The 22,296-nt window shown below is 34.2% G+C and overlaps 2 protein-coding genes across 4 annotated transcripts; one reads left to right on the forward strand and one right to left on the reverse strand.

Moving 5' to 3' along the window:
* The first annotated feature begins 12,473 nt into the window (after positions 1 to 12,473).
* On the forward strand, positions 12,474 to 15,454 carry LOC120120326 (NADH:quinone reductase-like). Of its 3 annotated transcripts, none has more exons than XM_039139978.1 (6): positions 12,492 to 12,709; positions 13,186 to 13,398; positions 14,068 to 14,163; positions 14,365 to 14,510; positions 14,786 to 15,014; positions 15,175 to 15,446. In XM_039139978.1, exons 1-6 carry the CDS (start codon positions 12,575 to 12,577, stop codon positions 15,367 to 15,369), a joined length of 1,014 nt encoding a protein of 337 aa, XP_038995909.1. In that variant the 5' UTR covers positions 12,492 to 12,574; the 3' UTR covers positions 15,370 to 15,446. The 3 variants fall into 3 exon arrangements, with proteins under 3 accessions (XP_038995911.1, XP_038995909.1, XP_038995910.1); XM_039139979.1 differs by having other exon boundaries at positions 12,493 to 12,709; positions 14,795 to 15,014; positions 15,175 to 15,445; XM_039139980.1 differs by lacking the exon at positions 14,068 to 14,163 and having other exon boundaries at positions 12,474 to 12,709; positions 15,175 to 15,454.
* Positions 15,455 to 15,754: 300 nt separating this feature from the next.
* LOC120120399 (chaperone protein dnaJ A7A, chloroplastic-like) lies at positions 15,755 to 18,835 on the reverse strand. Its single transcript, XM_039140059.1, has 7 exons — positions 18,676 to 18,835; positions 18,179 to 18,320; positions 17,960 to 18,017; positions 17,554 to 17,596; positions 16,924 to 16,972; positions 16,723 to 16,803; positions 15,755 to 16,601 (listed from the first exon to the last, which is right to left on the reverse strand). Exons 1-7 carry the CDS (start codon positions 18,774 to 18,776, stop codon positions 15,798 to 15,800), a joined length of 1,278 nt encoding a protein of 425 aa, XP_038995990.1. The 5' UTR covers positions 18,777 to 18,835; the 3' UTR covers positions 15,755 to 15,797.
* Between the last annotated feature and the right edge of the window lie 3,461 nt (positions 18,836 to 22,296).

Here is a 22,296-nt window from a genome sequence, read left to right on the forward strand (position 1 = left end):
GACATTTTATTAAAAATAAAATACAAAATTGTTCAGTTGATATTTAGAGAACTATTTTGCAGAAAATGAAAATGAAAGTGTACAAAAATTTGAAAATTAAGGGAAAATGGATGTTTAACTTTCCTAATGGGAGTAATCAATTCGATATAACTATAAAGAATTGAGTTCTGCAGTAAATGAATTTTTGAATTTGGGGTGGAAAGGGAGGCCAAATTCACTTAGCAAGAAACACATTTGATGGGACATAATTTATAGAACAACTGAGGACGTTAAGACGACATTAACGATTCAAAAGGGAGAAATTTTCGGTTGATTCATTTAAAAGTAGTGGAATTTGTAGTGAAAACTCTTACAAAGATTTAAAAAAAAAGATATAAATGAATTATATATTATAAATTTTTAAAAAATAAATCGAATCGAATTAAGTGATCAAAATGGAAAAAAAACTTATGTTTAGTGATGATTTTGAAAAAAAAATTGGAATGACCAAAATGAAACCGTGAAAATAGGTGAGTGACTAAATATGTAATTTACTCTTACTTTTTAACAGAATTAATTATTTAGGGAAAACAATGTTGTAACATCCAAACTACGAGTTAGTGACTAAATTGTAAAATTTTAGACTTTGGTGATTAAAGTGGAATAGTTGAATAGTTCAATGACTTATCTGGAAATAGTTTATGAATTATTGATAGTAATTATTAAATGAAGTGAAGGGCAAAATAGTCAATTGACATGAAAGATTTTTATTTCCCTTATAAGATAAGGGAAACACACGTGGAATCCATTTTGAGAAATGAGTTTTAACACAATTCTCTCATCTTCATCTTCTTCTTCCTTTCTTCTTCTCCACCGTGAACCAAGGGAGCAAATGTGAATTTTCTGATTTCTTGATTGTTTGTTGATTTTAAGTATGAGTTTTGATCCTTATGTGATACTTAATCTTAAGGAAAACTTAAGTTGTCTTAAAATCAAAATATGAAGAAGTTTTGAAAGATTAAAGAGAATGGGTTTTTAAGTGAATTTCTGGAAAAGAGTTGATAAGTTGAATTTGAAACTAAATTTGACTTGTCATCAACTTAATTAAGAGATATGAAGTGATCGAATTGGATTTAGAGCATCTTGAAAATTGGGTATGATTATTGATTTCCATATAAAAGATGGAATTTTGAGGTTATGTATTGAATGAGTATAAATTAGTTTAAGTATATGTACTTGAGTTAAGAACAGAAAAGGGAATGAAACATGAAGAATTTAAGTTGAAAATGATGAATTTTTGGGCTTAAAATACAATTTCTGGGCAAGGTGCATTAGTACAAATTCAATATGTACTGATACATTCTTAAATGAAGAAACACTGAATGCAATAAGTGTATCGATACACAGGTAGTGTACCGATACATCAGTGAAGGGATGTGTCGATACACTGATGTATCGGTACACTATAGTGTGTATCGATACATTTCAAAGGGAAAATGAAAATTTATCTTTTCCTTTAGTTTAGAAAATGGAAGATTAGAGTATATTGATATGGATCTATGTATTGTTATGTAGATATAGAACGTAATCCCGTTTCGGAACAATTGAAGAATTAGGATCGAATCAAAGCAAGCAAGGCTAAGGTGAGTGTAATTTAATTTGTACTTATATTATTGAACAAACATTGGCTTGGGATGAGCCAGTGATGGAGTTACTATGGTAAGAAGTGACTCCTAAAATGTTATTTGATTTGTGATTCTTATGTGTGCATGAGTACATGAAAATATGTATATGTGTCATATGTTATTATATGTGATATGATTTACATGATTACATGTGTATGCAATAGGTGATGCATGTTATATGATATGATATATGATTCATGTGATATGTGATAGAAGAAAAGACACAAGTGATTACAAGAGAAATGACATGAGTACATGAACATATGTGTTGGGATTTTCGAAAGCTCGAATCGACAATCGAATCGGTTTGCAAAGAGGGTCGAAACTGTTTTTGTGATTAGGGAGTAAGGAGATTGAAAGATAGAAAATTTGCACAGCGATTTATAGTGGTTTGACTTCTCAACCAAGTCTACATCCACTACCTTAGCTCTTCACCAAGGATTTTCCAACAAATTCATTAATTTGTTCTTTCTTTTTCAAGGACAAAGAGATAACCTTTACAACTCCCTAGTTTTTCACGGGATAAACTAAAACCTTTCACTAGCTTTTACATGGGCTTAACTAGAACCTTTCCCCTTTACAAAAGGATAAAAGAAGTAAACAAATAAACCTCTCAAAGGTAGGTGTTTACAAGAATTAAGCTCACAAGAACAAATATTTACAAGAGAAAGGAAAATAAGAATAAAAAGCTCTTCCCTTGTGTTTGATTGCTTGGATAGTTGTTCTCTTCTTTCTTTAAGTGTCCTTAGCTTGTATTTATAGCTTGGAATGTGTTTGAAGTTTTATATAACCGTTGGGGATGTTTTGGAGCTGTTTGGGGATGCTTTTTCTACTAAAAAAGGCTGCCCATAACATGGTGCATCGATACACCATTAAGGTGCATCGGTACACCATTAAGGTGCATCGATACCCCTTCATTAAATTCAAATAAACTAGTTGTTGCATCCTGGGTGTATGGATGCACAGCAGGGTGCATCCATGCACTAATTGCATTCAGTGTTTGAGTGCATGGATGCACAACAGGGTGCATCGATGCACAGTGCATGGATGCACTACAAAGTGCATGGATACACTTTGACACCCTTTAGCATTTTTGCTCAAATCTGAATTTAATGGACTTTGAATTATTTTTAAAACCTTTTTAAAAATTTGAATAAATTTAATTCAAGTCCAAAAATATTTTGCCTTTAAATTTGTTATATCGAAATATAATTCAACAATCTCTCCCTTTTTGATATAACAAAACATTTGAAAAAATGTTTTTTGGCAAAACTCCCCCTTAATAAAATGTTTAATGAAAAAGATATCAATTGTTAACAAAATGATATCAATTGTTACCAATTGTTGGAAAATATATGAAAATGTTAAGCTCCCCCTTTTTCATTAAGAAATTGAATTTTTCAAACCAAACTTCTCCCCTTTTTTATATAAAAAATAATTCAATCTTTGAAGTTCAAAATAACTTTGGAGAGTAAGTAGTAAATTTGACATTTTAAAAATCATTTGAAAAATCAAAGCTCCCCCTCAATAAATGCATTCCAAACAAAATTTAGCTTTTAAGAACTTGACACTTAAACAAAATTGAATTTAAACAAAGAATAACAAACATATTATTAGTACATGAAATTCAATATATCAAAGTCTAAAATACTTTATGCAATACCAATTGTGGAAATTAAGTGCATATGCATAAAGCTTTTCCAAAAATGTAATGCATTTGAAAAAAAATTAATATCAATTGTTAGATAGATATCATTTTCATTTAAACCACGTGCATAAACATTCAAATTTAGGTCAAAATTTTAAAATTTATAAAATCAAAGTATTTGAAAAGTTGATATCAATTGTTAGAGAGATATCATTTGCATTAAAAAAATTTGACCAAAATTTATTATGATGAACTAAAAATTATGAAAAATCATTAAAAATTTAAAATGTTCATCATACCAATTGTTTTCAACATACATGAGATTAAAACAATACATAATTATTTAAAATCAAAACTCGTGCATGCTTAAAATCAAATGAGCAACCAAATAACCAAAATTAATAGCATTAAGCTTAAAGGTTACCCATTTCTTTCTCATGTGTGGCTAGAGCATTTGAACATCTTCACTTTTATCACCATTGCTTCCACACACCTACAAGAGACACTTATTTGGATTTTGGTATCCAAATTGCTTTGGTTCCTTGGACGTTAGTTTCAATGCCCTTTGTTCCTTTCGGAACTTATACTTGCCTAATTTTAAAACGTTTTCCTTTCATCAAAGTACAAGTATGTTCCAAATGACCATGATAATGACAATGTGAGCATTTTGCCATATTTAAACATAAAAGGTTGTTTTTAGAAATTAATTTATTTTCTTTTGTTAAGCTTTCAAGCTTAACTTCTAACTCAAAATTTTTCTTTTCTAAATAATTTATTTTGATTTTTGAAAGCTCTAAATCATTTTTCAAAATTTCATTTTGATTTTCAAAATCAACTCTAGCTTTCAAAATCGATTTATTTTCAATTTTAAGTTTTGAAATTAATTTCGTATATTTGGAATTTATAGTCTTAAATCCCAAATACAACCTATTATAAGCATCTTGTAACTCATCAAAAGTAAATGAATTAAATTCATTTGAGTTAGAAGATACCTTGAATTCTTCTTGAGTGGCCATGAGGCATAGGTTGACTACTTCATCTTCATCATTGGAATCATCTTCATCGCTCCAAGATGCAACAAATGCCTTCTTTCCCTTTTTCTTTAAAAGATGACATTTATACTTGACATGCCCCTTTCTTTGACAATTGAAGCACATCGGGGGGGACTCTTCTTCTTGGTTGATTCATGTTTCACTTCCTTGGAAATCATGAATCTATTGAGTTTCTTCAAGATCTTGACCATCTCTTGAGTTCCTTCAAGATCTTGACCATCTCTTCTTCTTGTTCATCATCGTCTTCATTCACCTCATCACTTGAATCTTGATAGCTTTCATTGGTGGATTTGAAGGCAATGTTTACCTCCTCCTCATCCTCCTCCTCCTTCTCCTTCTTCTCTTCCCTTTGTTCATCTTCCTTCATCATCATCTCATGAGTGAGAAGAGAACCAATTATCTCGTCGAGAGTGAGAGACTTTAGGTTTCTTGCTTCGATAATGGTCGTCTTCTTTGATTGGCACTCCTTTGGAAGAAAGTAAATCATATTCCTTACAAGCTTCTCATTTGGTATTACTGATCCATATCCATTGAGATCGTTGACAATCACGGAAAATCTATCTGTCATAGCTTTGATGTCTTCATTGGGTTTCATCTTGAAGTTCTCGTAGCTATGGTTGAGAAGATTTTTCTTTGATTCCCTCACTTCTTCGGTCCCTTCATGAGTGACTTGGAGCTTATCCCAAATCTCTTTGGTACTAGAACAAGATAAGATTCTTCCATATTCATTTGGGCCTAAAGCACACAAGAGAATATATGTAGCCTTAGAATTAAGCTGGAAATTTTTCTACTCTTCTTTACTCCAATCGTTCTACTTACTTGGTGGAGAGGAGTAATCGTTCATGATTGAGTCCCAAGCTCCTATATCATAGGCTTGAATAAAGTACATCATCTTATTCTTCCAATGAGCATAATTTGCTCCAAAGAAGAATGATGGCTTGTTGAGCGGCCGCTAATAAGCACCGAAAGTTGAATCCATTTCTTTGTCGGTTGCGTCGGGAATTAGTAGAGCTTCTTCGAGGATCATCTCAAGGATGTTAAGCCTTCTAACAAGTTAGGCTATGATGCCAATTGTTGGGATTTTTGGAAGCTCGAATCGACAACCGAATCAGTTTGCAAAGAGGGGTCGGAATAGTTTTTGTGATTAGGGAGTAAGGAGATTGAAAGATAGAAAATTTACGCAGCAATTTATAGTGGTTCGACTTCTCAACCAAGTCTACATCCACTACCTTAGCTCCTCACCAAGGATTTTCCAACAAATTCACTAATTTGTTCTTTCTTTTCCAAGGACAAAGAGATAACCTTTACAACTCCCTAATTTTTCAAGGGATAAACTAGAACCTTTCCCTAGCTTTTATACGGGCTTAGCTAAAACCTCTCCCCTTTTACAAAATGCTAAAAGAAGTAAAAAAATAAAACTCTCAAAGGTAGGTGTTTACAAGAATTAAGCTCATAAGAACAAATATTTACAAGAGAAAGGAAAATAAGAATAAAAAGTTCTTCTCTTGTGTTTGATTGCTTGGATAGTTGTTCTTTTCTTTCTTTAAGTGTCCTTAGCTTGTATTTATAGCTTGGAATATGTTTAAAGTCGTATATAACCGTTGGGGATGTTTTGGAGTTGTTTGGGGATGATTTTTCTACTCAAAAAGGCTGCCCATAACATGGTGCATCGGTACACCATTAAGGTGCATCGGTACCCCTTCATTAAATTCAAATAAACTAGGTGTTGTAGCCTGGGTGCAAGGATGCACAGCAAGGCGCATCGATGCACTAATTACATTCAATGTTTGAGTGCATGAATGCACAGCAGGGTGCATCGATGCACAGTGCATGAATGCATTACAGAGTGCATGGATGCACTTTGACACCCTTTAGCATTTTTGCTCAAATTCAAATTTAATGGACTTTGAATTATTTTTGAAACCTTTTTAAAACTTTGAATAAATTTAATTCAAGTCCAAAAACATTTTGCCTTTAAATTTGTTATATCGAAACATAATTCAACAATATGAAACATAAGAATAATGCCCATGTTATATGATACGAGAGCTATAGGTATAGTTGGCATGCCAAGAGTAGAGGGTCTACGCGGTCCTTCGGGACATATACAGATGTCCTTCGGGACAAATACATAGGTTCTTCGGGACAAATTTCACATGCCCCTAGTGGGACCCCATACGAGCTATGGTGATAGTATAAGTGCACAACCTCAATGTACTCATGTACCTTAAAGTTCTCAGTAATGTACATGGGCTTACAAAAGGTATCAAGAGTGTTTACATTATTACATGTTATCATGCTATTATCATTTACACTGAATTATCTGGGACATGATAGAATAATTAAATTATATGTTCAAATGTATACGAGATGCATTATTATTATTATATGTTTTATATGCCTCACTAAGTCAACGACTTAGCATGTGATTGTTTCACACGTAGGTTCCGAGAAGAGGAAGATTGATAAAAGTTATGCAAGACATGTCAGTTTATCCTTTCCAAAGATCAGATCAGAAAAGAATTTGAATAGTTTGTGTTTTGTAATACTAATTGTGGTTGGCATGTAAATAAGGATTTGAATCCGATATACTCTAATCGGTTTTGTAAAATCATATGATTGAGTTTTTTAATGTTTTAAACGTATTTATGTAAATGATAACTTTATATTGATGAAAGGTTAAGTTTTTATGAGTTTTATGTATGTTTTGCTGAAATTACTGTAGCAGTGCATCGATACACATTTTAAATTTGATGTTTTTGTTACAACGAAATATAATTCAACAGTATATTATCGTATTTTCTTAATATAAGTCTAAATGTTCAGTTATTTTGTAAGAATATTGTTTTAAAAGTCAATGTGACATCTCGGACTCGTATCCGGGCCGGGTACGGGTTGAGGGTGTTACAAATGTAACGATTTAAATTTTAGAGGGTAAAACGTTCCGAAAAATACTTTAAAAATAACTCGATACAAAGTACATAATTTAGGAGACAATATCGCATTTAAGCCTACTTTAACACATGAGTTTAAAACAACTCATTGTTGGTTACAAGAAAAAAAACAATACATCTTCTAATACTAGGTCCCTCGAACCTCGGGATGGGCACAATAATCGAACCCAAAGAGTTTCGTTACGACCTGATTCAATTTAGTCAGTTTTTAAAAAATAAAATCTCGGGTTCGGGTTAGTACAAATCAAGTACTTTAGATGATAGGTTCAAGTAGGATCTGGTCGAGTTCGAATTTAGAGTAAAAATATATGATCTGACCCGACTCGAAAAAATAATATAAGTATACTTTAATTACAATAATATCAATCTTTATAGTATTTTTTCAATTAAGTCCCTATTTTATTGAATAAAATTAGTACTTTTATATTATTTCGGGGCGGAGTCGGGCCAGGTTTCATGTGATGTGAAATTACCTTAAACCTGGAATGGATTGGATTGGATTTCGAATGGAAGATATAAAATTTTCGGGTCGGGTCGAGTTCACTGGAACCTGATCTATGCCCATCCCTACTCATACCCAACACCACCTGTCGCCTGGTGTTTGGTCTTTGCTGAAACTGAAACAAGGTCGTATATGGTCTAGGCCTAAAGAGTACGAGGTCATTTTGGTTATTAAAGCAAACAAAAAATAGATCTAATTTAATTTAAAGACTAGCTTCTCATGCATCGGTTCAGGTTTTGAATAGGGATGACAAGAGATAAATGTCATGCTTTTTGGGTGGGAATTTGGGAATATGAAAGATTAACTCTTGGGTAAGATAAAGATGTTTTTGAATTGTTAGGAACTAAAGTAACATACTACTTATATGTCATTTACATGAGTTTTGTTTACTTGTATGGGGTGAAAAAGCATGTAGAAGTTGAATGTTTAATGATTGTTGTGAATGTTAATTTGGTGTTAATAATCAATAAAGACCTTAAAATAAATATTTGAGGTGAGTTTGAGGATATTTTCTGTGTGAAAGCATATTTTTAGACTTTGATATTGATATTGGATGAACAATATCAATACCAGATGAACAAAGATAAATCTATGTAATTGTACAAAAATAATATAAATATTATTCATTTGCAAAATATAAATGATGATTTTTGGATAACAACAATAACCAAACCCTATTCCCATATGCAATGGGGTAAGGAGAAGGTAGGGTAGTAGGCTGCCCCTAACGCCAGGTTGAGAGCAGCTTCCGTGGAAGACCTCCAGCAGTCAGAAAATTAAAAATAAAGATAAAATACGATGCATGTATAAATAAATAAATAAATACATAGTTGAACAATCTTCATATACAGTCTTCATATGCGCGTCTGTAATGGGAAGTAATCCCTGCAAATAAATCCATGCGTAAAAATCTCTGTATATAAACAGAAATGTAAGTCACGGTTAAATTTAAAAAGAGGAAACATGAAGAGAAGGATATACCGTAGTCAAAGATAGCAAGGTACGAGAAGGAATAAAGTCAAATGGGTTAAAACCTAAACTAAGGCAATACTACTCCGCTACCCTAGTTCTAAGCCTTCATATATTCCAATGATAGAAACGTATAAAAAGTAGAAGTCATGGAAATTACTACAAAGGCATTAAAAAGAAGACATATGATGCTACACCAAATGGTTGTGTCCCACACTACTCAGCTACCCTAGTCTTAAGTCTCCATACTTTCCTTTCAGAGGTCATGTCCTCGGTAAGGGCTAAATCCTTCAAATCAGATCTCAAACAGTCTACCCACTTCCTCATTGGTCGTCATCTCCTTCTGGCACCGTCGACTGTAATCGACTCTACCCTCCTAACCGCATCTGACGGTTGTCGTCTAAGGACATATCCAAACCATCGTAGTCTTCCCTCCTTCAATTTTTTGGATACAAGCACCACCCCCCAATGACATCCTAATTGCAGAGTTTGGTGTCATGTCCCACAGAGTCTTACCACATGCCCATCGAAGTATTCTCATTTCTGCGGCCTCTATCCTCCTTACGTGATCCTTCTTAATTGCCCAACATTCTGATCCATACAACAACGCTGGTCTTATTGTCATTCTATAAAATTTTCTCTTAATTTTTAGTGGCACCTTCTTGTCACACAAAACTCCAGTAACAACCTTCCACTTTAGCCATCACGCCTTTATACGGTGTGTAACGTTATCATCTACACCCCCATCTTTATGTATCATAGACCCTAGGTACTTAAAACAATCCTTTGAGGGGAGAACGTGTCATTCGATGCATACTTCTACATCTTCATCGTTTTGGTTCCCACTGAAGTTGGAACATAATATTAATAGTATCTTAAAAAATGACGTTACATACCGTATAAAGGCGGGATGGCTAAAGTGGAGGGCTGCTACTGGATTTTTGTGTGACAAGAAGGTGCCGCTAAAACTTAAGGGAACATTTTATAGAATTGAAATAAGACCAACACTGTTGTATGGATCAGAATGTTGAGCAATCAAGAAGGATCATGTAAGGAGGATGAAGGCCACTGAAATGAGAATGTTTCGATGGACATGTGGTAGGACTCTGTGGGACATGACACCAAACTCTGCAATTAGGATGTCCTTGGGGTGGTGCCTGTATCCGAAAAATTGAGGGATGGAAGACTACGGTGGTTTGGGCATGTTCTTAGGCGACAACCGTCGGATGCGGTCAGGAGGGTAGAGTCGATTACAACCGACGGTACCAAAAGGAGAGGACGACCAAGGAGGAAGTGAATAGACTGCTTGATATCTGATTTGAATGATTTAGCCCTTACCGAGGACATGACCTCTGATAGGAAAATATGGAGACTTAAGACCAGGGTAACCGAGTAGTGTGGGTCACGACCATAGGGTGTAGCATCTCTGTCTTCTTTTTAATTGCCTTTGTAGTATTTTCCATTACCTCTACTTTTTATATGTTTCTGTCATTAGAATTTATGCAGGCTTAGAACTAGGGTAGGGAGTAATATTGCCTTAATTTAGTTTTTAACCCTTTTGACTTTATTCCCTCTCGTAATTTGCTAATGATGACTTCTGTGTATCATTCTCTTCATGTTTTCTCTTTTTAAATTTAGTCGGGACTTACGTTTCTGTCTATATGCAGAGATTTTTATGCAAGGATTTATTTGCATGGATTACTTCCCATTACACACGCACATATGAAGACATCATATGAAGACTCTTCAACTATATATTTATTTATTTATTTATACATGTATTGTATTTTATGTTTATTTTTAATTTTTTTTAACTGTCAGAGGTCTTTCCACGGAAGCTGCTCTCAACCTGGCGTTGGGGACAGCCTACTACCCTACCTTCCCCTTACCCTATTACATATGAGAATAGGGTTTTGTTGTTGTATGACATCAATACTAAAAATATTTAAATTTTTTGACTATTTCTAATATCGATATTTAAGAAGAATAATGATATCTTCGGTTAATACTCATATAAAGGTACCTTAAAATTGGATGTATTAGATGTCACCAAAACCCACTTAATCAAATGGTTGAAAAAGTATTTTTGGCAGAGTGATGCGTCTTGTTCTCCAAAGACAAGTTGGTGAGGAGTAATTAGTTAAACCTCCTTTATGCCATTATAACCTGCAAAATTATCTTAAAGATACACTAACAATCGGTATAAATCAAAAAACCCCTTTTTTTCTTTTTCTAATAAATCACTAATTTTATTCAAAATAGGAAATATCCTAAATTCCAATCATAATCGTAAATTAAACATAACAAATTTCTATAATAATTGAAACAAAACTAGCAACTCAAGATCACGTTAGAACCATATAAAGAAAAATTAAAATATAATCAAGAAAACTCGAACAAAAATATAAATACAAGCAGATCTGATCGTATTGACGAACAAACCACAAAAGGAGATTAAACTATTGAAATATCACTGAAAAATTACAAATCAAACTCGAGCGACTTGAAAAGCTATCCACGAATGCATAACGAGTATCCAAATCCAATCTGAGGATCTAAAGCAAGGAAGATAAACAATATATCATATAAGCGTCATCTTAATCAATTGTGACGATGTCTAATCAACCCTTAAAAAAAGATAAATGAAAACAAGAGTCAAATGACCAAAAAACGTGTCAAAAGGTAGAAGAAAACATGCCATAAAGACAGAGAAAAATGTGTCATATAGATAAACTTATTAAAAAAACAAAAGAAAATAAAATGATAATAAAAAAAACCAACAGATGATAACTAACATTAAAATTGATATTGTCGTTAATCAATAAAGATAAAAAATGAAATAAACTGTTTACCAATAAAATAAAGAGAAAATAATTTCAGTGACCAAAAATCCCAGATAATATACGATTTTGACCAACTTTTTTTGGATTTACGAAAATGACCAACAAAATCGCAATGCGATCTCTAATTCGCATTGCGATCTCCACTATCGCAAATTCGCGTTGCATTTCGCGTTGCGATAGTTGAAAATCGCGTTGCGATTTTGGAAAATTGCAACGACAACTGTAGACTATCACAACGAATTTGGAAAATCGCAACGAGAACTGTAGACTATCGCAACGCGAACTGAAAAATCGCAACGTGAAATGAAAAATCGCAACGTGAAATGGAAAATCGCAACGAATTTGGAAAATCGCAACGGCAACTGTAGACTATCGCAACGCGAACTGGAAAATCGCAACGCGAAATGGAAAATCGCAACGCGAACTGGAAAATCGCAACGCGAATTTGCGATAGTGGAGATCGCAATGCGAATTAGAGATCGCATTGCGATTTTGTTGGTCATTTTCGCAAATCCAAAAAAAATTGATCAAAATCGTATATTATCTGAGATTTTTGATCACTGAGATTATTTTATCTAAAATAAAACTAGAACTTTGTGTCTTCAAGTAACTTTGTATAAATCCTTAAATAAAATCGGTTTTAAAAGATATGTTTGTTGATTGAATAATATTCTAATCACCTTATAAAGTAATGATTAGGTTTGACGGAAGTGCGTCAAAGGTCAATTAAAGATAAAAGTTTTCCCTCACACGTCTTTGCTTACGTTTCTCTCATCACCATTGTTGTTTGATTCCCTAGAAATATTGAAACTAATGTTAGAAAACAACAAAATTACTAGTATCAAAATTCAATTTTGTGTCTCCTGACTAAAGCAGGCTGCATTCATACTTTGGCCCGTATAAATACTTTTATATGTACATATACTTTCTTAGAATAGAGAGATGGGGTGGAAAGGGATTCTGGGTTTTGAGTACGGAATAGTTCAAGCACCATTGGGACCTGATATTGCTTGTCCGGAGCTTGTTGCTGCTGTTGCTAACGCTGGTGGCCTTGGCTTTCTCAGAGCTCCTGATTGGGTATTCAATTCTACTCCTATATGCTCATAGTTTGATCTTGCTTGGTAAATACTACTACTTTAGAACGCTTGATTGGATACTAAAGTCCAGTATCAAACCCTGAAACTTATGGTTTGTATTAGCCTGAGAAACATTGTTAAATGAAGGCAGCTAATGAATGTTTAAGGAGAAACTTTTTATTGTTTTCTTGGTTAAGCCAATATAGTCATCAAGTTACAGGGTTCAAGATTTGTAATTCCTAACCAGTAATGATTATTTGGCCCGAGTAGATAAAGTAATGTCCTGTTTGGGTTTATTTTTATATTCCCAACTCCCAAATAGATTTTTCAGTTCAGGGAAGGACTTCAAATATGATTTCTTATTTTTTTTATTTTTTTGGTATCCCAGATACAAAAATGGGCCTGCTTGTTACTTTCTAGGTTCTAACTCTTTAAATATCAATACACAACTGATTTTCCCATGCTTTGGTTTACCAGGAGTCGCCTGAATACGTAAAGGAGCTTATAAGGAAGACTAGAAAGTTAACCGACAACCCCTTTGGGGTTGGTGTCGTTCTGGCATTTCCTCACAAGGAAAATATAAAGGCTATACTAGAAGAAAAGGTAGCAGTTTTGCAATTGTATTGGGGTGAATGCTCAAAGGAGCTTGTAATAGAAGCTCATAATGCTGGGGTCAATGTTGTTCCCCAAGTGAGTATCATTTATCTCTCTCTTATTTCATAGATAAATATGCGTTGTGTGTTTGAATTGTGGAATTCTAAATCAACCAGAAACAGGCAAAAAAAAAACAGAACATTCTATCACCTATATGATACTATTGCTTTGTTAAGTGTATGGGCCTTAATTTGATATATATATATATATATATATATATATAGATGGGAAGTTACATGGGAAGGGGATGGTGGTAGGGAAAACTGAGAAGCATTCCCAGTACTCTATGCCACACCATTGAAGTTTGAAATTACCATGTAATAGAGTGACTTGACCTAATTAAGGTGATTCATTGAATGTCTTCATGATCTTTTATGTTCATATTGCATTTTTAGTTCACTGATAATGTTTTCTTATGGGATAAACTACTGCGTTTATGCTCGTTTGATGAAAGAAATACCATTAGTTTTCATCTTTTTGTCAGTAGTTAACTAGCACTTATCTTGTAATGGTATGCAAGAATGACATGCGAAAGTTCTGTATTGGAGCAATAATATGCATTTATTTGTGAGGAAAGCATAAGAAATTAAGAACACTAATTTTGGGGGCTCATGTTGGTGTCGATTTCTATACCGGATGGATATGATTCTATTTGTACTCTGCTTTCTCTTGGACTATCTGGAGCTAAATGTGACTCCATTAAAGGTTGGGAGTTTTGAGGAAGCGAAAAAAGCAATTAACGTGGGAGTAGATGCAATCATCGTCCAAGGCCGTGAAGCAGGAGGGCATGTAATTGGACAGGTATGAGGATATCTTGAGTTTATCATCTTGCTAGCATAGTAATAATTACCCTGTACACGATACAATTTTACTTTGAAATTGGTAAGATTTGATCCTTAACTACATTTCCGTAATTATTGTGTTTCTCAGTCATAACACTTGTAAAAATGACCACTGAAATATATCAAATTCACATTCCTTGTGATGTTTTATTATTTCCAGGATGCTCTAATTTCCTTGCTGCCACGAGTAGTTGATCTTGTTGGTGATCACGATATTCCTATTATTGCTGCTGGTGCCATTGTAGATGCTCGCGGCTATGTTGCTGCTTTGGCTCTTGGTGCTAAAGGCATTTGCATGGGTACAAGGTTAGGACATTTGCATGATGCATGTGAAGTTATCTCGTCTCTGTTTCATTGAATATTTCGTGTTTTGCTTCTTTTGTGTGTCAAATTCCTTTGGACTCCACTTAAGAGTTGTGAAATAATCTAAAGTTAAGAAGTTATGCTATCATGCTTAAGTCCTAACCAATGGACTGGGTTGAGTTGATGGTTTCTTGATTTAGATTGAATCTTTAACATAGGGTTGAAGGCCTGAAGCATATGTGAAGTCTCTGATGTGTGTTTTTTCCTAATGTATCGAGTTTTTGCAGGTTTCTCTCAACTCATGAAAGTTATGCTCACGCCACGTACAAGCAGAAACTGATCGAACTTGATAAAACTGAGTATACAGATGTTTTTGGCAGAGCAAGGTGGCCTGGAGCACCACACCGTGTCCTGCAAACACCCTTCTTCTGTGATTGGAAATCCCTTCCTGCTGAAGAAAATGAATCTAATCAGCTTGTCATCGGCCGGTCAATAATACACGGCGTGGTGAGAATCTCATACTACAGATTATTGAGATGATGCTGAATGATCACATTTTCAACAATAGAACTGTTTCTTGATTAGTTAACTCCAATTTAGAGGGGTTCTGCTTTCAATTACTAGATAAATCTGACTGGAATGATAATTTGATGATGATGTTCAATAGGAAAAAGACATTCGACGGTTTTCCGGTACAGTTCCGAATCCAACAACAACAGGTGACATTGAAAGCATGGTGATGTATGCAGGCCAAAGTGTAGGGCTCATCAAGGAAATTATTCCTGCTGAAGAAGTTGTAAAGAGGCTGGTTGAAGGGGCTCAACTTCTCATCCACCAAACATTCAGTTTGGACTCGGTCTAAAATTGATTTTAAACTCAAGATTCCATATTTATGTGAATGTTGTACCATTGTAACTGAAGTTATTGCAGCAGCTTAAAGCTGTATCATGTGGAAACTTGACATATATGTAGAATATTAAAATAAGTCTCTAGAAGACAAAATATCACAATAAAAACATAAAAATCATGCTATAATAATTCCCATTGGTACAGTTCAAGTGCATAACAATCTTATCAAAAATTAAATTTATGTAAGACCTATCGGGTCTTGACATATATAGCTCACCATCTACACAGATATAGCCTTAATGAAGTTGTGAAATATCATGTCAGACAACTTAAACAATACAATGTTAGAGAAGTGGAAAATTGCAATTTACAAACAAAACTTGATATAAGAAATGCTGATCACAATATAGCTTCTTATCTCTTACCGTTGAAAGTCTTGGTTTACTTGAGGTTGGCTAGTTCTTCAACAAGCTTCCTCTCTTCATCACTTAGCTGTCTTGGGATTTCAACCTGGACTTTCACTAATTGGTCCCCCCTCATTTTGCCTTTGTTCAGCAACGGCACACCTTTCTTTGCCATTACCAAAGTTGTTCCGGGCTGGACACCGGCAGGGATTTTAAGATTGGCAGATCCATCAACTGTTGGCGCCTTCACTGTTGTCCCCAAGATTGCATCAACATATGGAATCTTGCATGTATAAAGAATGTTGGTGTCATCCCGTTTCAATACAGGGTCTGGAATCACATCGATGACAACGAAAAGATCACCAGGGGCACCCCCTCTCTTTCCGGCATTCCCCTCTGATCTGACTCTCAGCCGACTACCTGAATCAACCCCAGCAGGCACCTTCAGGTTAATCTTCTTTGATTTTCTTACTCTGCCATCCCCGCCACATTTGTTACAAGGAGTTAATGTCTCTCCAGTCCCACTACAGGCAGAACATGTCATCACCTGCTGGAAGACACCCAGGGGAGTCCTCGACGATGAGACAACTTGCCCTTGCCCACCACATGTGGTGCAAGTATATGTCTCAGTCCCTGGCTTTGCACCTGAGCCATCACAGGAGGTACATTTGTCAAGCCTGGACACCTCGATCTCTTTTTCTACCCCAAAGACAGCTTCCTTGAAAGTCAAGACAAGTTTGTAAATTAGAACTTCACCTTCTGCAGCCATATTTCTAGCACTTCTATTTCCGATGTCCATGTCAAAGAACGAGCTAAATAGATCGAATGGATTGGTAAAGTCCTACAAGAATAAGCCGCAAAGATTTGACTGTGTAAGAAGAGAGATGTGCCTAACATAAAGAATGATATAAATGAAAAACGACGAGTTTCACAGGTTTATTCTTTTGATCAAGGTAACTTACCCCTGTGCCCATAGTAGAACCTTTAAGACCATCTTCACCATACCTGTCATATATAGAACGCTTCTCGTCATCTGAGAAGCCCTGCACCATAGTGTTTTCCTTCTTTATTGTAGAAGTATCTTGAACGAAAAAGTACACATTAAATCCCAAGATCAACCCAGCACCCAGATCCAATCACCGATGTTGAAATCAGATTAGTACCTCATAAGCTTGACTAATCTCTTTAAATTTCTGTTCAGCTCCTGCTTCCCTGAAGGCAAACTAAATATTAGCATAGATTTAAGCAATTGCCCAAAAAAAAAATCCAATAAAGAAGTGTAGTCATTTAAGTTATTTCATGTTAGCAAAACATTCAAAGAAAACAAATAATTCCTTCCTTTTTTTTACCGCAAACTGCTTTAACAACATTCTGTTGGTTTGAATGTCTGAGAAGTTTTAATCAATAGCCACAATCTTCATAATTGCTACAATTTCAATTTTCAACAGGCCTTCTTGTTATCTAATCAAGGCATGACTAGCAACCACTAAAGCACATCAATATAATAATAAATTAAGCCTTCAAGTTAGCGAGTGAAATACACAATAAATCAACCATTCTTGCAAATTACTGTGGTTCAAGGTGGCAAATCACAATATAAGAAAGAATCCGTTATGTCTCGGCATGAAGACTATGATGATGAGTTTTACCTGTTGCAGCAAAAATTAACGAAAACAAATGATAAGATGGATTTTTAGAGGGGTGGGACTGATACATGCATGATATGTTTAATATTCCAGCAGATATCTGGATAAAGTGAATAGTTGCAAAAATTAAGAGGAACTTTAACTTACTTGTTCACATCAGGATGATAATTCCTGGCAAGCTTTCGATAAGCTGAACATGAAACGGGTATAATCAGTAAAAATAAATAAAAAATCAATATTACAAAGGGGATTCTCCAACGCATTTCAGTAAATAAGGCTCACTAAGCATAGTAATAGAATAAGATTTGGACTCCATATCAATGAAGGAAGACACTTAAAGTTACAATAAACGCATTGTTCTTAGATCTTTCAATGAGGACGATGTCAGTAAAGCATGCAAGTGTAGAAAATGCCATGGGGGAAGGCTTCGAAAAATGTAGACCTCAGAACCAAATGTGAAACACAAACCATCATATGCAAACCATTTCAAGTGAAAAATAAGCAGATGAAGTACAAATACTGAAGACAAGAACAAACAGGGAAGTTTATTCACCGCTTTTTATGTCCGATTTGCTGGCATTTTTGGATACTCCAAGGATGGAATAATAATCCTGCAGGTACAAATGTTATAGTATGAAATAATAAAACATGCAGTAAGGGAACAAATACCAGAAAGACGAGCAAAAGAACCAGAGAAGGTTACAAAACCATAGTTGGTACTTGCTACTACAGCCATCCTTAGAAGGCAAAAGGAAAATTAGAGAACACTCACCCGAGCAGCTTTGACAATCAGATGCCTTGCCAAGTGGTGACATGGTGTTCTAGGTAAACATGAATTGAATAACTCCAGCGTCGTATTTCGAGAAAAAATGCTTGAACTTGAAAATGATAAGGCCCCTATCTCAGTTGAAACACTGCATAACATACACAACACATAAAATTGCTGCTCTAAAGGAAAGCCAACATATTTTCCACAACCTAAAAGCTGCACCAACCTAATGATGATTTAAAAATTTAGCCTACTAAATTAAGACATAGTTAGTAATGCAAAAGCTGCATCAACCTTGAGGCAATGCCCACTTTTGGGATTACGGACTAAATTACTTCTAAAGTTTATATCACGGCACAATATATCATTCTATTTTCATTTATTATCATTTGTTAGTTAGCATTGTTTTGCAGCAGTTCTATTTTCTAAGAGACATTTACTAAAAGAACTTAGCATATACAAGTCAACCGATTCTTAAACCTCCAAGGAGAAATTCTCACCGCGCTTGAGGCATCCGCAACTTTTTGGTATTCCAGCTTGACATAAACTGAGGACGATACCAAGTCACCAGAGCGTTTCCACAAGGAATAGTCGTCGCCATGTGAAACTCTGTATCAAAGAATCAAGAGTTATCATAGAAAACAAGCAATAAAAGATAAATGATCACAGTAGAACTCGATAGCCAAGACAATTAAGAGAATCCCAACAAAACCTTTAACTTGTTTATACGAGAGAAGGTCTCGTGATATCTGATGAAGTAATTACCTGAAACTACTGTATATGGGTCTTCTTCTCAAGATGTGAGCTATGTGTTCCCTTGTTGTTAGTGAATAATGATGGCTTTGGAACAGAGAAGGGTTGTGGAGGGAAACGTTTGGAAGCAGAGCAATGCTTTGCTTTATGAATAGACAGTGAAGAGTTCCCATCGCTCTTCAGTGGAAGAAATGAAATAAAGGCTCTCCAACACCAACCTGCGGAAGACATTAGTGTTTTCTAGAAACTTTTCACTATTTACCGCTATATATTTATAAATTAATTAATATTAATATTTAATCTCACTAGTGAAATTGGTAAAATCCACGAGATAATATTCTCAAATTATTTAATTCACGAGATAATGTTTTGGTCATATTATTTGTTGAGATAGGATGAAATCTACAGTGGAGTCGTATGTCGTCATGGCATCCGGGCGAGCTAGGAGGTCGCCATGGCATCTGAGCGACATGTGTGGTGTTTTGCATGAGCCATGCACGTCCAATGGGTAGATCGCCATCCATGCACGTCAAATGGGTAGGTCGCCAGTGTAATATCCCAAATAACGGGTTAGTGACTAAATTGTAAAAATTCAGAATTTGGTGATTAAAGTAGAATAATTAAATAGTTTAAAAATAATTGTTAATAAATATGAAATGAATTAAAGGACAAAATGGTCATTTATAAGGAAAATAATTAAATTTGGATGGGTTTATAACCCACGTGGAAGAGGATAGGAAGGCAAAATTGTTCAAGAGTTCATTTTCTCTTCTTCTCCTTGTTTTCCTCTTCTTCACGTTGGCTTTGGCTACAAAGGTAAGTTTGATTTTTATGGTTAATTTCTGGAATTTTAAAGAGGGTTTTGATTCTTTGGGTGTTAATTAAGCTTAAGGAAAGCTTAATTTGTTCTAAAACAACAAGATAAATGGTTTTAGAGATAGATTTGAAAAATGGGTTTTTAGATGAATTTTGATATGGATGAGTTTTTGAAGTTAGAATAAGATTTTTGACTTGTCAAGAAGTTAATTAAGGAATATGGAGTGTTAGAATTGGATTTAAAACATGTTGAAAATTGAGTATGATTTTTAGCTTTGAGAATTTGAATGAAGCATGGGAGATTTTAAAGTATTGGAATTGATAGAAGTTAATTAAAATGGTTGTAGTTAAGTTTGATAGTATGAAAGGATCTTTGTATGGGAAAATTTAGTGAAGAATTGATGATTTTCGGGTTGGAACAGTAAAATTTCAGATTATGCAGAGGGAACCGATACCCCTTGGGGGGAATCGATTCCCCCTAAAGGAAATGTTGAAGTTTGGTTTATTAATTAGTTTAAGTTTTTAGTATCAAATTACAAGGGTTAGGCTTCTGATAAATCTTGAAATTATGTTATGTAGATATAAAACGTAATTCTATTCCGGAACAATCGAAGTTAGGATTGAAACAACGAAAGCGAGCCAAGGTGAGTGCCTATTTTAAGGGTAGTACAATGGAATAAGACTTGTGAAGTCTAATCATATGTTGATTTTTATAGAACAATGTTATGAACATGCATACATGATAATTATTATGATACTGCATAAGGTATATATGCTCATATTGATAATGATATATGTGAATAAATTCAAATGTATATGTGATATGAGTGACATGAGCACATGAACATATGAAATATAAGAATGATGCCCATAGTATACGATATGAGCTATAGTGGCATGCCAAGTCGAGGGTTTCATAGGTCCTTCGGACAACTCATAGGTCCTTCGGGACAAATTTCATATGCCACTCAGTGGACTTATACGAGCTGTGGTGACAGCAATAGTGCACACCTCAATGTACTCGAATACCTTGAGTTCTCAGTAAGTACATGGGCTTATAGAATGTTATCAAAGTAATTGCATTATTATTGTTATAGTCATTGAATGGATATATCATGTTCTATTTATAAGGAATACATCATCATTATATTTATATGCCTCACTAAGTCTATGACTTAGCGTGTAAGTGATTTACACGTAGGTACAGAAAAAGTAAGAAGATCGATCTTAAGAGCAGCAACGCAGCATACCATCATTAGGGGATAAATCAGAAGTAAACAACAAAGTATGTATTTTGTTGTATAAAGTAGTTGGCATGTAATTGTTAGTTACGAACACTTGATCGAATTTTCTAATGTTTTCAAATGTAATTATGTAAGTGTATAGTAATGAACGGTTGAATTTTTACGAATTTTATGTACATTTTTACGGAAGTACTGTAGCAGTACTATAGCAGTACTGTAGCAGGGGAATCGGACTGAATATAATTTAATAATATATTATCTTATTTTCCTAAAATAAGTTCAAATATTTTGTTATTTTATAAGGAAAATTATTTTAAAAAGGTAATGTCACATCTCGGACTCGGACTCGGGTCGGGTGCGGGTTAGGGGTGTTACAGCCAGGGCATCCGAGCGACATGGTAGGTCACCAGGGCATCCGAGCGACATGCATTTTGGGGTAGGTCGCCATGCACGCCCAGTGACCTACGACTTCACGTGCTCTGCTCTCGCTCGGTTGCTCCCGTTGCGCCTCTGCTCCCATGCAGCGTGAATTCAACTACACTATTGCAGCACTTATTGCTGCATTATTGCAGTCCTTCAGCAGCACGTGAATGACAATTTGAGGGTGATATAATTGAAGCAGACAAGATGGGTAGTTGTATTATATATTGGATGGGTTAATGAGTGAAACATAAAAGAAAGAAAGGGAGAAGAGAGCAAGGGAAAAGAGGAATAAGAAGAAAGGTAGAGCACAACATCGAGGTAAGTTTTTTAATTATTTAAATTAGTTTATTATTTTAAATTATTAGTTTGTTAGTTTATGGTTTAAGGTAAAACAAAATTTTAGTTAATTAGTTTGTTAGTTTAAGTTATATCATACATAAATATAAAATTATTTAATTAGTTTGTTTGATAGTTATATATTAAAAAATAATTAGTGTGTTAGTTAGTCGTTAGTTATATAAAAAATATTTAATTAGTTTGTAGTTAGTTAAATAGTTAAGTTATATTTTGGTTGTTGAATTTATATTATATAAAAAATTTAGTTAATTAGTTTATTAGTAGTTTAAGTTTTATTATAATAAAAAAATAATTTATTAGTTTAAGTTATATAAAAGAATAATTATTTAAATTAGTTTATTATTATAAATTATTAGTTAGTTAGTTTATTATTATAAATTAGGGTAAAACAAAAAATTAGTTAATTAGTTTGTTAGTTTAAGTTATATTATTGTTAGTTTAAGTTACATCATATAGAAATAAAAAATTATTTAATTAGTATGTTTGATAGTTATATATTAATAAAAATAATTAGTTAGTTTGTTAGTC

This window comes from Hibiscus syriacus, unplaced genomic scaffold, assembly GCF_006381635.1.
Source record: "Hibiscus syriacus cultivar Baekdansim isolate YM2019G1 unplaced genomic scaffold, ASM638163v2 tig00110338_pilon, whole genome shotgun sequence".
In the NCBI taxonomy this organism is placed as follows: Eukaryota; Viridiplantae; Streptophyta; class Magnoliopsida; order Malvales; family Malvaceae; genus Hibiscus; species Hibiscus syriacus.

Bases quoted from the DNA above. Each gene is read 5' to 3' on its own strand.
- LOC120120326 (XM_039139978.1), top strand. From the start codon at position 12,575: ATGGGGTGGAAAGGGATTCTGGGTTTTGAGTACGGAATAGTTCAAGCA. The intron at 14,164-14,364 runs GTATGAGGATAT...TATTATTTCCAG, and splicing joins GAGGGCATGTAATTGGACAG to GATGCTCTAATTTCCTTGCT. The intron at 14,511-14,785 runs GTTAGGACATTT...TAATGTATCGAG, and splicing joins GGCATTTGCATGGGTACAAG to TTTTTGCAGGTTTCTCTCAA.
- LOC120120399 (XM_039140059.1), bottom strand. From the start codon at position 18,776: ATGGCGACGACTATTCCTTGTGGAAACGCTCTGGTGACTTGGTATCGT. The intron at 18,018-18,178 runs GTGAGTGTTCTC...TTGTACCTGCAG, and splicing joins TGATTGTCAAAGCTGCTCGG to GATTATTATTCCATCCTTGG. The intron at 17,597-17,959 runs GTGAATAAACTT...TTTCATGTTCAG, and splicing joins CAAATCGGACATAAAAAGCG to CTTATCGAAAGCTTGCCAGG.